Source organism: Procambarus clarkii, chromosome 36 (assembly GCF_040958095.1).
Source record: "Procambarus clarkii isolate CNS0578487 chromosome 36, FALCON_Pclarkii_2.0, whole genome shotgun sequence".
NCBI lineage: Eukaryota > Metazoa > Arthropoda > Malacostraca > Decapoda > Cambaridae > Procambarus > Procambarus clarkii.
This window is the reverse complement of record NC_091185.1, coordinates 26,971,426-26,986,566: the sequence shown is the minus strand read 5'-3', so window position 1 is coordinate 26,986,566 and position 15,141 is coordinate 26,971,426. Positions and strand designations below refer to the sequence as shown.

The window sequence follows — 15,141 nt, the reverse complement described above, 5'->3', positions numbered from 1 at the left end:
TTCTCTTCAATTACTGTTGTGAGTGCTTTCTCTTTAGTTACTGTTGTGAGTGCTTTCTCTTCAGTTACTGTTGTGAGTGCTTTCTCTTTGGTTACTGTTGTAAGTGCTTTCTCTTCTTGTACTCAGCTAGTTGTACTCACCAAGTTGTACTCTCCTAGTTGTACTCACCTAGTTGTGCTTGCCGGGGTTGAGCTGCGGCTCTTTGGTCCCGCCTCTCAACCGTCAATCAACTGCTAAAAAATTTCCAGAACCTATTGGGTTATATCATATCTACATTTGAAACTGTGTATGGAGTCAGCCTCCACCACATCACTGCCTAATGCATTCCATCTATTAACTATTTTGACACTGAAAAAGTTACTTCTAATGTCTCTGTGGTTCATTATGGTACAAAGTTTCAACCTGTGTCCCCTTGTTCGCGAGATTTTCACCTGTGTTACAAGTTTCCACCTGTGTCCCCTTTGTTCGTGTACCACCCGTGCTAAACAGTTTACTTTTATTTACCCCTGTCAATTCCTCTCAGAATTTGGTTTCTGAGATTTTTTTCTCTGTGAATTCCTCTGGATATCTTTTGATTGTTATTATGTGTCTGTGTTGTCTCTGTAGTGTTGCTGTGAGTGCTGTCCTTGTGATTGGTGTTGCGTGTAGTTGTAATGCAGTAATTGGTGAGTGTAGTTTGCAATTAGAGTTGCAAGAATATTTTCTGAAGATATTGGCGTGAATATTTGATTAAGTGTTCAAGCTAATAATTCAATTATCATGTTTTAATAACATGCTTATTTTTTGGTGAAAATTCAACCACTATTCAGTAGAAAAAGATTTAGTGATAGTTTACCAAAAAAAATATTATTAAACATTAGATAGATTTTCCTATAGGTAATTTGAATTTTATGATAGTAGTATTATTAAAGAAAAGGTCTTATCACCTTTTCATTCAAATTTTATGTCATTAACCATATAAATGTCTAAAAGTACTAAACATATCTAAAGTAAAAAAGATACAGTGATAAAAGAATAAACATATATTCGAAAGAAACATTATTATAAAAAAGACGTGACAACATACTTCAGAGAGATAAAAACCAATGTGTCAATAGTTAAGACGAGGACACTGAACCGTTATGCTCAGGTCACGATTCTTACTGTCGAGAATGTTGAACATGTTGAGTTGTTGGAATGTTGAACATTCCATCATGTTGAACTCTAAACATGACAAAACATAAACAAAGTTTCCACACGCCCCAATGATATTTACAACGTTCAATTTCAGTTTTCGGGTACTATTAGCTGGTATATTAGAAAAGAACTTTGTAATATTCTAAGACATTCTTATTCAAAATTCATTTTCAGTTTCTGTTTGCCAATACTACACTATTGGAACAACCCATCCTCTTAAAACGTCGTTTTTCGCTAGTATGTGCGATATGGCCAAAAATGGACGTAATTTTAAATGAAATCGGCTCACGAAAGTGACGTACTATCCCGCTTTCTGTTTGAGTCCTCTGGCTTACTCGGAAAGGTTAGGAGAGGAAACTTTTTATTAACGTTTTTCATGACGTTTTGAAACTTTAGGAGAATTTCTTGCCATCCTAACCTAGCAGAGGACCCTTAACTTATTGTTTTGGAAAAAAAATTCCAAAATTTATTTAAAAAAAATTCATTTTCAAATTACGTACATTTTTGGCCATGTGGGTAAATGGCCAAATTCAGACGTAAGTTGTAAGAGGAAAGGTTGTTTCAATCCTGTTTAGAGGTAGAGAGCATTTACCCTCTTCCATGACATTTGGTGTTGTGTATCTATTTAAGATTTTCAACTGAAATGTTCGATACATGAGGAATACGTTCTAGAGATCATTGAATATCTGGAGGTAATGGAGCGTTTGGTGGGAGTCATAACATTGGGATCTTCAATTTTATTTCTAACGACCCAGTTTAGTATTCACACATCCCTTCACAACCCTCTTTCTTAACTTGTTCTGAAACTGTCTGAAATGTAATTTAAAACAAGATAACCGGTGAACTAAAATAATGTTTCTGACACATTTGCCCAGACGCCACGTATATACTTTACGTTATTTGAAGTAATTAATAAAAGAGTCTGCAATAAAATAATGTACAGTAAAATCTACATGTTCCTTGTTACTGGATTCATTGAAAATGAACTTGTATTTGTGAAAGACTCCTGCATGTCTGGAATGCGATTACAAAATTTTCAATTGTTCAAACTTTACATTACAAAATTTTCAATTGTTCAAACTTTACATTACAAAATTTTCAATTGTTCAAACTTTACATTACAAGATTTTCCATGTGAAAAAACACATTTAGCTTATATCTTAAGTATCTTATGGGGGTACATATTACTGTCGGATATTATACAAATTAACAATAATATATCCTTTTCTTAGTACATAAAAATATAAGGTAATTAACTGCCCTAAATACAACTTATACAGTTAAAACAATGCAATTATAAAAAAAGTAATGGTTAAAACGAATTTCATTATGATAATCACATTTCAATGTTTTTGTCCTTGAAACCCATTGTGATGCGACGCTTTGAGTTAGAACCTTGTTGAAGTTAAGCTCCTGGGGTCGTGGTGTACCTGGGGTCGTAGTGTACCTGGGGTCGTAGTGTACCTGGGGTCATAGTGTACCTGGGGTCATAGTGTACCTGGGGTCATAGTGTACCTGGGGTCATAGTGTACCTGGGGTCATAGTGTACCAGGGTCATAGTGTACCTGTGGTCATAGTGTACCTGGGGTTATAGTGTACCTGTGGTCATAGTGTACCTGTGGTCATAGTGTACCAGGCGTCATAGTGTACCTGGGGTCATAGTGTACCTGTGGTCATAGTGTACCTGGGGTCATAGTGTACCTGGGGTCATAGTGTACCTGGGGTCATAGTGTACCTGGGGTCATAGTGTACCTGGGGTCATAGTGTACCTGGGGTCATAGTGTACCTGGGGTCATAGTGTACCTGGGGTCATAGTGTACCTGTGGTCATAGTGTACCTGGGGTCATAGTGTACCTGGAGTCATAGTGTACCAGGCGTCATAGTGTACCTGTGGTCATAGTGTACCTGGGGTCATAGTGTACCTGGGGTCATAGTGTACCTGGGGTCATAGTGTACCTGGGGTCATAGTGTACCAGGGTCATAGTGTACCTGTGGTCATAGTGTACCTGGGGTCATAGTGTACCTGTGGTCATAGTGTACCTGTGGTCATAGTGTACCAGGCGTCATAGTGTACCTGGGGTCATAGTGTACCTGTGGTCATAGTGTACCTGGGGTCATAGTGTACCTGGTGTCATAGTGTACCTGGGGTCATAGTGTACCTGGGGTCATAGTGTACCTGGGGTCATAGTGTACCTGGGGTCATAGTGTACCTGGGGTCATAGTGTACCTGGGGTCATAGTGTACCTGGGGTCATAGTGTACCAGGGTCATAGTGTACCTGTGGTCATAGTGTACCTGGGGTCATAGTGTACCTGTGGTCATAGTGTACCTGGGGTCATAGTGTACCTGTGGTCATAGTGTACCTGTGGTCATAGTGTACCTGTGGTCATAGTGTACCTGGGGTCATAGTGTACCTGGGGTCATAGTGTACCTGGGGTCATAGTGTACCTGTGGTCATAGTGTACCAGGCGTCATAGTGTACCTGGGGTCATAGTGTACCTGTGGTCATAGTGTACCTGTGGTCATAGTGTACCTGTGGTCATAGTGTACCTGGGATCATAGTGTACCTGGGGTCATAGTGTACCTGGGGTCATAGTGTACCTGTGGTCATAGTGTACCAGGCGTCATAGTGTACCTGGGGTCATAGTGTACCTGGGGTCATAGTGTACCTGGGGTCATAGTGTACCTGGGGTCATAGTGTACCTGGGGTCATAGTGTACCTGGGGAGGCAGAGTTTCTAGGGAAGTAATATGATGATACAAAAGATTTATCCGCAGGCTGGAACCTTTGATGTTAAAAGCACGATGTATCTCTCGAATTTTATCGGATTTTCAAATTGAAATTTCCTCTTATGTTACACCGTGATCTCTCTCTCTCTCTCTCTCTCTCTCTCTCTCTCTCTCTCTCTCTCTCTCTCTCTCTCTCTCTCTCTCTCTCTCTCTCTCTCTCTCTCTCTCTCTCTCTCTCTCTCTCTCTCTCTCTCTCTCTCTCTCTCTCTCTCTCTCTCTCTCGCTCTCTCTCTCTCTCTCTCTCTCTCTCTCTCTCTCTCTCTCTCTCTCTCTCTCTCTCTCTCTCTCTCTCTCTCTCTCTCTCGCTCTCTCTCTAGCCGGTCTATCATATTCTAATACGTCTACTCCCTCTCCCACAGTGCCTCCGATGTCGATTGATCTCATTGATCTGGATGGACCGATCTCAGCGGGCGTTGGTGTGACGATAACGTGCATCGTAGTGGGCGCTCGACCCCCGCCTAACGTCAGCTGGTGGCTGGATGGGCGGCCCCTCAGGTCCAGCGTGGAGAGGCACCGGGACAATAGGAATGTAACGGAGAGCAAGGTGGTGGTGGTGGCCAGCGCTGAAGACCAAGGACGGTACCTGTCCTGCAGGGCGGAGACTCCGGGTCTTCTGCAGTCTTCCCTCGAGGACGGCACCAAGCTCGTCGTCCACTGTAAGTAATGCAGCTTTTGGTAGTAATGCTAATTTAGAAACTGTACTTGTGGTCGATCTCGAACCCTTTGTTGATGTGACGACTTATATTGGATTTTGTAACTAGCTCATCAAGATTGTAACTTGCTTAGCTAAATGAATTGTGGGGTTCAGTCCCTGAGCCCATTATGTGTCTCTGTAACCCTCTCCACTACCGCCCACTAGATGGGTATGGGGTGCATAATAAATGAACTAAACTAAATAAACGCTAAATTACTAAATTAAGTAATGGTAAAATCGGTGGCAGCGTTTTTCGTATATATGTCAATAAAGATCAAGTCTGCTCTGGAAGGATTAAAACTCTGGTCAGAACTTGTTCAGTGCGATTATCGTCAGTATTACTGTAAGGTTTGTGAGATGCAATCGTTACTGGTAATTTTCGGCTGAATGTAATATTCAGCCACTTATGATTATATAACTATGTGCAATTGCATCGTTGCTAGTAGGTTAAGAAATGTCATGAGCCTCTGAAGGCAGCACGGAACGTCTGTTCTGTTGCGTATTATTGTTAGAAAACATTTTCGCTTTCTATTTGAGTATCTGTGGTTGTTTTCGTGCTGATATTAGTGGCTTGTATTACCTTAGATAGTGATAACAATACAATTGCTAATGCTGATATAACAGATTGTACACTGGAGAGACAAATCTTACACATACACACACACACACACACACACACACACACACACACACACACACACACACACACACACACACACACACACACACACACACACACACGAAATGATTAACACTTACTTGGTGAGTCACTTACTAGTCACTTACTATGTGACTAGGTGAGTACACACCCACACACACTCACACACCCACCCACACACACATATATTTATATACACACACATCTATAAAGCATTCCATCTAGCCCGCCACACTAACTCTCATTCTCTTTCCACAAGACGTGCCCGTAGTCTTCATCAACTTCGACTCCCGCTTGAAGCTGCACGATATTAAGGAGGGCATGGATGTCCACTTCACTTGTAACGTCACGGCCGTCCCCGCCCCGACCACCATTCACTGGTACCACAACGTGAGTATACCTCTTGCATTGGGTATAACTCATTGGGTATAACTCATTGGGTATAACAGCCTTCCAACATCTCTGATGTCCCGCTCTGGTTATGATCATTTATCATTCTTTAAAAATTGGCTTTGTAGGAAAAGAAGTTTTTTGGATACTTCAGATATCCCCCCATATATGGGTATGGTTCATTCAGTACCGCATGGCACCGCGGTGGTATGAATCCTTCCCTCCTGTTATCCACTGGTTGGATATTGTGTTCATTGGAGGGATATTTTCCCCACTGGATGAATATTGTACCCACTGGGTAGATATTGTACCCACTGGATGGATATTGTCCGTACTGTACATTGAGCAAAACATGCTCTAGTCAGGTTGAGTCAACATTAAATCAATATTATCGACATTGAATAAACTTAATCGACTTTAAATCAATGCAATCGGCGTTGTTTTAACGTCAAAAACAGGTATGAAATCTGTTGAAAATTTTCAAGAACAATCAGACCCATATTTCAGACGGCCTAAGAGTCGTTGCTTGTCACAATAGAACCCGTCTATAAAAGCGGTGCTTGGGGTGGATCCTGGACCCACCTATGACACACCCCGTGCAATCACCAGTCATCATGTAAAGTTACAGGAGGAAGGTAACTGCATACGTCTCGCTTCCAACCTCAGACAGACAGAAAAACACACATTTCCTCTTCTACATACAAGACAGGGTACATACTAGTATATACAGAGGATACATACTCTTCTCTTCACAGCCCCGTTCCTGTGCCAGGTTAGTCCACTACGGGCTCACCATAGCCCGTGCTACTTGGAACTTTTTGTTCCCAGTAGCTGAATCTAAAACAACAATTCCTCTCTCCCTGCTCTCACACGCCCTTCCCCGTCACCTGTCTCTCTCACACACACGAAATTCCTCCGTTGATTTTGATTGATTGTTGCCGCCGGAGGTGGTTAGTTTATTGTGCACCCCATACCCATCCTGTGAGCGGTAGCGCAAAAGCATTACAGAGGGCACAAAAGGTCTTTATCAGACCTCATCTTAGATTATTACATAAACAATTTCTTCTATCCTTCACACCTTATAGTTTCAATGTCAGCTAGTTACAGAGAATGTTCTGTTTCAAGAGCTATATATTTACAGTCAGTCATTATACATTAATGGTAGGTCTTATCGCTAATACATAATTGTTTGATCAATGGAGATATTACAGTCATAGGGGAGCTGTTGTTTATTATTAGTCTTTACAATACTGAGTTTCTCAATCTCATGTCATTTATCTACTGGGAGCGAAATATGGATACAGCACAAGGATTTCAGATATTTTATCCTTGGTAATAAGATAGGTTGCCATATCATACAGCGTGAGCTTAGATTTATCAGTTTTATCTCTAAATGGCTCAATTTTATTGCAATCCAAGATATAGTGTTCGAGTGTGTGTCCCTGTCTTTGTCCACACACTTTACACTTTACTTCATCAAGATCCCTATACAAGCCGAACTGCCAGAGATACTTGTAACCAAGTCTTATACGAGCTGTGACAACATCTTTTAGTCTACTGACTTTGTTACTTGCCCCATACACATGTTTAACTTCACACATTTCATTGTGATGAACAATAGACCTGCTAGTTCCAGTTTACACAGTTCTACTTTCTTCAAATCCATCCAGGAGTTCTCGTCTAATGACACTTTTGAGGGACCTATTTGACAACTCAAGATTCCGTTCAATACTGTCTTTATTTACAATTCGTTAGAAGCCTGAACCATGAAGCATTCAAAGCAACTGATACAGCTTGTGACTGATCAATATTGAGATATATAACATCAGCCAGGAACCCAGTACCTTGGAAAGTAGAAAACTAATATTCCTAAAATGAAGAGGTTTGCCTCTAGACTTGTGCCAGAGCTATGAGGGGTCATGTTTTAAGGATATGTTAAAGAAACTCGGCAATCACAATCTTGGAAGACAGGCAAAATAGGGGAGATATGATCACAACATACGAGATTCTGATGGAAATAGACAAAGGTGGATTAGGACAGACTCTTTAAGTTGAAAGGTAGTGGGACATGAGGATAAAAGTGGATGCAAAGGACACAAATGAGTTAAAGAAATGTAAGGAAATACTGATACTCAGTACGTTGGAATGGACTGGAAGAGGTAATTGTGAAAGCCACCTCCATCCACATCGTTAAGGACATGTTCGACAAAGTTTATGACACTCAGAATAGTTAAGATATAAAGCAAGTTTCAAAACAGCTAGAAAGTAGAGCATAAAGAACTAGACTTCACTTCCCTACAGTCAGTGATAGATAAACACTGATAGGTAAGCACATCTCTCACTAGACAGAACATACCCTTCCACCATCCCTGAACCTGAAGATTGCATCTAGAATAGAATCCAATCATCTGAACATACATTGTGAAAAACAATATCAAATTATCCGTTTTTGAACACTTTAGGTACATCTGCATTTGTGCAGCTGCATTGGACTATATGATGGTGAGTAAAGTGTGTCAAAAAGTGCTAAAAAAATCCCCATCACACAGGATGGTTAATCATACAAAGGCATGTGATACGTAGACTTCTTATCAAATTATACTATTATTTAAACTAAGGTTAAACTCTACGGACCCGGGGTAAACTATTTCACATCCGCAGACTTGTGTGAGCGAGCAACACCTCGATTCCGCTATGACACTTGCAATAAAATGCCCATTAACCCTGCAAAGTAATGAAGCTAGGACCAAACGTTTGTCACCCAACCCTTGACAGATAGACACATATTCTAATTCCTGTAGATTGATTGTTTCATGTTCCGTTTGGTGATAATATATTAAACAGCTAATTGTTATTCCCTTTTTTAAGGTGCTTCACGTTACTAAGTAAATAAATATATAAATTGATTAATATATATGAACCATAGATAATGAATGAAAAATACGTGAAATTATTCCACATGATAAAAACAATTAAATGTTCGAATATTTGCTGCAACGAAAAGAATAATATGCATCCGACCGCGATATTAACCAACATAAAAATGATAAATGCTGAGAGTTACTCAATAGTGGGCGGATACATCCGTTTTCCCTCCATTTATGAACATTTTCAACGAGTTACAATGCAAATATTTGCATGTAATTTAAAAGCACTCTGGAATTTAGTGAATATTTTTCATAGTAGTCGTGTGTGTCATCTGGCAAACTCCAACGGTAGGTACCGGGGGTACCAGGTGGACGCCAGTACCCCGTTTGTGGTACCTAGTACCCTACCACTACCAGCTGTACCCCGTCTATGGGACCTGGTAGCTTAGATATATATTATTTAATCTGTCCAATGGAGCAAATCTGCCTCTTGTTACGATGTCCACGGTTTAATAATTCACTCGTAACTCCAAGGTCTTCTTTAATTAGTTTATAGGATAATTATACTATCGGCCTTGTAATTTACACTGTAAGGGTTGGAAACACATCACAGCTCAGAGTGTCATCAAAATCTGAGTGTCAGTACAGGTTTGGTGTTAAAAACTGGAATTAAATATTTTGTGCCAGAAGATATGTTGTCACAGAAGATAGAGTAACTGTAGAAGTACAAGATTAGATAACAGAGTCCGTGTCGATCTATTTGCGTCGGGGAATCTCTTTTGATCCTTAAATCTCAAAATCTGTTGGTCTTCAAGTTTGTGTCTGAGAGTCTGAGTCTATACACACAAAAATCACATTTAACGTGATATATCAGATATTTATATAATATATATATTACGTGATATAACGTGATATACATATTATCGTGATATATCACTACTAATGAGGGGCAGTAGCACTCCAGGTTGCAATTATTTTACCATGTTGTGGTACAGTTGACTAAGGCGCATTTGGAAACATCCTGTGCGTCGGTTCGAACGCTCATCACGGCCCTTGTGGATTTGTTCATCTGAGTTTGTTGTCTGTCAGTTTGCGAGTTTGTTAGTGAGAGTCTAGTAAGGCTGTTTCACTGTGATTCTCTCTCTGTGAATCAGAGTGATTCAATGATCTTATTTTGTTTGCATCATAAACAGTTTTACTAATTTTTGCATCGAATTAAATCAATTCATTTATCATAACGTTTGGAAGTAATTAAAAAATGTCGATATATTTTTGAGAGGAAGAAAAGTTAGATGTGATGAGAATCTATTTTCAATAAAGATATGAGAATCTATTTTCAATAAAGATATGATGAGAATCTGTTTTCAATAAAGATATGATGATAATCTATTTTCAATGAAGATATGATGAGAATCTTTTTTCAATAAAGATATGATGAGAATCTATTTTCAATAAAGATATGATGAGAATCTTTTTTCAATGAAGATATGATGAGAATGTATTTTCAATTAAGATATGATGATAATCTATTTTCTATAAAGATATGATGAGAATCTATTTTCAATAAAGGTTAGTATGGTCAGCAACCATCCATCAACACCCTTAGATGTCATCCGGTATGAGTGAGTCAGGTCGTGAGCGACTAATTGAAGACATTTTGAAGATGCTTATAATTTACAACCTCTAAAATAATGTATCGTAAATATTTCAAGATTGAAGGGGAACTTTAGCGCGTTACGGCCACAGCGGCTAAGTCAGTGCGTCTGGAGCATTTGTGGAGCATTTTCATCATTAAGTGATGTTGAGGATACAATGTGAATAGAACCAACCACATCCGCTATCATTACAGGATCGAACACTCAGACCAGCTGAGTGTCTTACGTACCTTATGATACCTTACGAACCAGTCATGCCCACTCTTTTGATTGACAAGCTCTCAATCGAACCATGTAAGGATTGAAGAGATTTTTCACATTCAGTCTTAAAGGGAAGAGCTTCTTCACCTGTGGAAGCACTCACTATTCATAGTTTTAAAACTAGGTGTGATAGAGAAGGGCAGGAGTCATTGCTTTAAACAACCGAAGGCTAGAAAAGCGGGATCCAAGAGCCAATGCTCGATCCTACAGGCACATATATGTGACTACACATATTAGTACACGAGTACTAATAGTACACGGTGAGTACACACACACACACACACTCAAACACACACACATAGACACACACACTCACACACACACACGCACGCACACACACACACACACACACACACACACACACACACACACACACACACACACACACACACACACACACACACACACACACACACACACACACACACACACACACACACACAGACACACACACACACACAGACACACACACACACACACACACACACACACACACACACACACACACACACACACACACACACACACACACACACACACACAGACAACGAGTCTGTGTGAGGGGTGAGGTCTCAGATTGGCGAGACGTCACAAGTGGAGTCCCGCAGGGGTCAGTCCTTGGACCTATACTGTTTCTGGTATATGTAAATGATCTCCCAGAGGGTATAGATTCGTTCCTCTCAATGTTTGCCGACGATGCAAAAATTATGAGGAGGATTGAAACAGAGGATGATAGTAGGAGGCTACAAGATGACCTGGATAGACTGAGTGAATGGTCCAACAAATGGCTGTTGAAGTTCAACCCGAGTAAATGCAAAGTAATGAAACTAGGCAGTGGAAACAGGAGGCCAGGCACAGGATACAGAATAGGAGATGAAGTACTTAATGAAACAGACAGAGAGAAAGATCTAGGAGTTGATATCACACCAAACCTGTCTCCTGAAGCCCACATAAAGAGAATAACGTCTGCGGCATATGCGAGGCTGGCTAACATCAGAACGGCGTTCAGGAACCTGTGTAAGGAATCATTCAGAATCTTGTACACCACATATGTAAGACCAATCCTGGAGTATGCGGCCCCAGCATGGAGCCCGTACCTGGTCAAGCACAAGACGAAGCTGGAAAAAGTCCAAAGGTATGCTACTAGACTAGTCCCAGAACTAAGAGGCATGAGTTATGAGGAAAGGCTGCGGGAAATGCACCTCACGACACTGGAAGACAGAAGAGTAAGGGGGGACATGATCACAACCTACAAAATCCTCAGGGGAATCGACCGGGTAAACAAGGACGAACTTTTCAACACTGGTGGGACGCGAACAAGGGGACACAGGTGGAAGCTGAGTACCCAAATGAGCCACAGAGACGTTAGAAAGAACTTTTTCAGTGTCAGAGTAGTTAGCAAATGGAATGCATTAGGAAGTGATGTGGTGGAGGCTGACTCCATTCACAGTTTCAAATGTAGATATGATAGAGCCCAATAGGCTCAGGAATCTGTACACCAGTTGATTGACGGTTGAGAGGCGGGACCAAAGAGCCAGAGCTCAACCCCCGCAAGCACAATTAGGTGAGTACAATTAGGTGAGTACACACACACACACACACACACATCGCGAAAGAGCGAAAGAGGAACTGTTAGAAAGGAAGTCCTGTCTAGCAAATGTAGAGAAGTTCAAAAGAGTATTCCTGCAGAGGGATATGACAAGGGAAGAGAGAAAGCAGGCAGCAGACGCGAGGAAGGAGCACAGGGAGAGAGAAAGGAATCAGGGAGCCACACCCGCGATCCCTACAATCCCAGAGGGGAATGGGGAACCCTAATCAAACAGTGCACTAGCCACAGGGAGTGCGGCACCACCTCCACATTCTACCCAACAGACAACCTACCTGCCCCAACCCCTGTCAGCCCCCCACTAAGTACCCACCTAAGGCACCCTCCCCCCTCCCACCCCTCTCCTCCCACTCACCCCCCCTCCTCCAACTCCCCCCTCTCCCCAGGACCTCCCTTCTCCCCCATCCCCCAAGCCCTCCCTTCTCCCACATGCCCTCCCGTCTCTCCCACCCACAAGCTCTCCGTTCTCCCCCGCCCCCCTAAGGCCCCAACTCTCCCCCACCCCACCTAAGCCTTCCCCTCTCCACCACTCCCCAAAACCCTCCCCTCTTCCTCACCCACCTCAGCCTTCCTTTTCCCCCCACGCCCACAAGCCCTTCCCCCTTTTCTGCCCCCCCCCCTTCCCCCAAAGTCTCTCCTCCCCCTCTCACCCCCCAACCCTCCCCCTCTCGCTCTCCCCCCTAACCCTCCCCCTCTCACTCTCTCCCCTACCCTCCCCCTCTCACTCTCTCCCCTACCCTCCCCCTCTCACCCCCCAACCCTCCCCCTCTCGCTCTCCCCCCCAACCCTCCCCCTCTCACTCTCCCCCCTACCCTCCCCCTCTCACCCCCTACCCTCCCCCTTTACCCCACTCCCCCAAGCCCTCCCTCCTCCACCAGTCTTCCTGTACCAGATCCTCCCAGCTACCACTCACCCTAGATCCCACAGGTTCCCTCCAGAGGAGAAGCAGAAGAGGGTCAGTTTCAGGGTGATGTACTCGAACATAGATGGGATCACAAGCAAGACAAGTGAACTAAGGGAAAGAGCACAAGAAGTGAACCCAGATGTAATCGGACTAACTGAAAAAACAAAACTCTCTGGAATCATAACGAATGCCGTGTATCCCCAGGAGTACACAGTAATAAGGAACGAGAGGGAAGGTAGGGCAGAAGACGGAGTGGCCCTACACATGAGAAAGGAATGGAATTTTAAGGAGATGGCTATCCTGGGCTGTGAGGAGTTCAGAGACTACATAGCAGGCACCATAACAATGGGAGGACCAAGAATAGTAGTAGCAGCAATATACAACCCTCCACCAAATGACAGAAGACCCAGTCAAGAGTATGAAAACAACAACATGGCAGTTAACACTATAATTGAGAGGGCAGCCTCTGCTGCCTGTAGAAATAGATCCCACCTGCTCATCATGGGCGACTTCAATCACGGAAAGATTGACTGGGAGAACAAGGAACCGTTTGGAGGCGAGGATACGTGGAGAGCCAAACTATTGGAGGTGGTGACTAGAAACTTTTTAACCCAGCATGTCGGAGAACCCACAAGGATGCGAGGCAATGATGAACCAGCGAGACTCGACCTAGTCTTCACTCTGAACGACTCCGACATAAGAGAAATCGGTTTTGAGGACCCAGTAGGAATGAGCGACCACAGTGTACTGGTGTTTGAGTATCTGATTGAAGAAGGGTTATTGAACTCGAGGAGGGATACCGAAACCAAAAGGTTAGCATACCGAAAGGGAATCTATGAGGAGATAAGAAAATTCCTAAGAGAATAGCATGGGAAACAGAGCTCAGGGGAAAGACGGCCCAAAATATGATGAACTACATCACGCAGAAGTGCAAGGACGCAGCAAACAAATTTGTCCCAGTCCAAAAGGAAAACAGTGAAATGAAGATGAGAAACCCATGGTTTAATCAGAGATGTAGGCTAGCTAAGCAGCAAAGTAAAAGGGCATGGAGAAACTATAGGATTAACAGGACACTGGAGAGCAGAGTAAGATACCAGAATGCCAGGAATGAATATGTCATGATGAGAAGAGAGGCATAAAGACAATTCGAAAATGACATCACAAGCAAGGCAAGGACTCAGCCTAAATTGCTGCATAGCCACATCAGAAGAAAAACAACAGAAAAGGAACAGGTTATGAAATTAAGGATAGGGGCGGACGGATTCACTACAAACGACAAGGAAGTGTGTGAGAAACTGAATAAGAAATTCCAGGAGGTCTTCACCTTAGAGCAAGGAGAAATTCCAGAGATATTAGAGGGAATAGCTAACCAGGAACCACTGGAAGAGTTTGAGATTACCAGCGGGGAAGTAAGGAAGTGTTTACTAGAGTTGGATGTGACAAAGCCTATAGGCTCAGATGGAATCTCCTCTTGGGTTCTAAAGGAAGGAGCAAGAGAACTGTGCCTACCACTCTCCATAGTGTATAACAAATCACTGGCAACAGGGGAACTGCCAGTTATTTGGAAAGCAGCTAACGTAATCCCGATATACAACAAAGGGGATAGACAGGAGGGATGGAGGGAATTATCAGGGGGAAAGCGCCGAGTCATTACGACTATATAGCACTTGGAAGGGATCAGGATAAGGATTTGGGGCGGAAGGAATGGTGCCCAACTACTTGGACCGTCAGGGATTGAACGCCGACTTGCATGAAGCGAGACTGTCGCTCTACCGTCCACCCTAAGTGGTTGGACAGGGGGATAGAAAGGAGGTACTGAAATACAGGCCAGTGTCCCGAACCTGCATACCATGCAAGCTGATGGAGAAGATTGTGCGAAGAAAGCTAGTGGAGCATCTGGAGCGAAAGAACTTTGTAACACAGCATCAACATGGGTTCAGGGATGGCAGGTCCTGCCTCACAGGTTTACTTGAATTCTACGACCAGGCAACAAAAATAAGGCAAGAAAGAGAAGGGTGGGCAGACTGCTTAATTTTGGATTGTCAGAAAGCCTTTGATACAGTGCCACACAAGAGGCTAGTGCGAAAGTTGGAGATGCAGGCTGGAGTGAAAGGGAAGATACTCCGGTGGCTAGAGGAGTAC

The 15,141-nt window shown here is 42.7% G+C and overlaps 1 protein-coding gene across 1 annotated transcript in view; it reads left to right on the top strand.

Moving 5' to 3' along the window:
• LOC123756241 (uncharacterized) overlaps window positions 1–15,141 on the top strand; it is a 579,026-nt gene that overhangs the window by 439,826 nt on the left and 124,059 nt on the right. Inside the window, exons 5-6 of the mRNA XM_069336707.1 lie at window positions 4,324–4,620; window positions 5,576–5,706. Of these exons, the coding sequence (XP_069192808.1) occupies window positions 4,324–4,620; window positions 5,576–5,706 (428 nt within the window). The remainder of the gene's footprint in view (window positions 1–4,323; window positions 4,621–5,575; window positions 5,707–15,141) is intronic.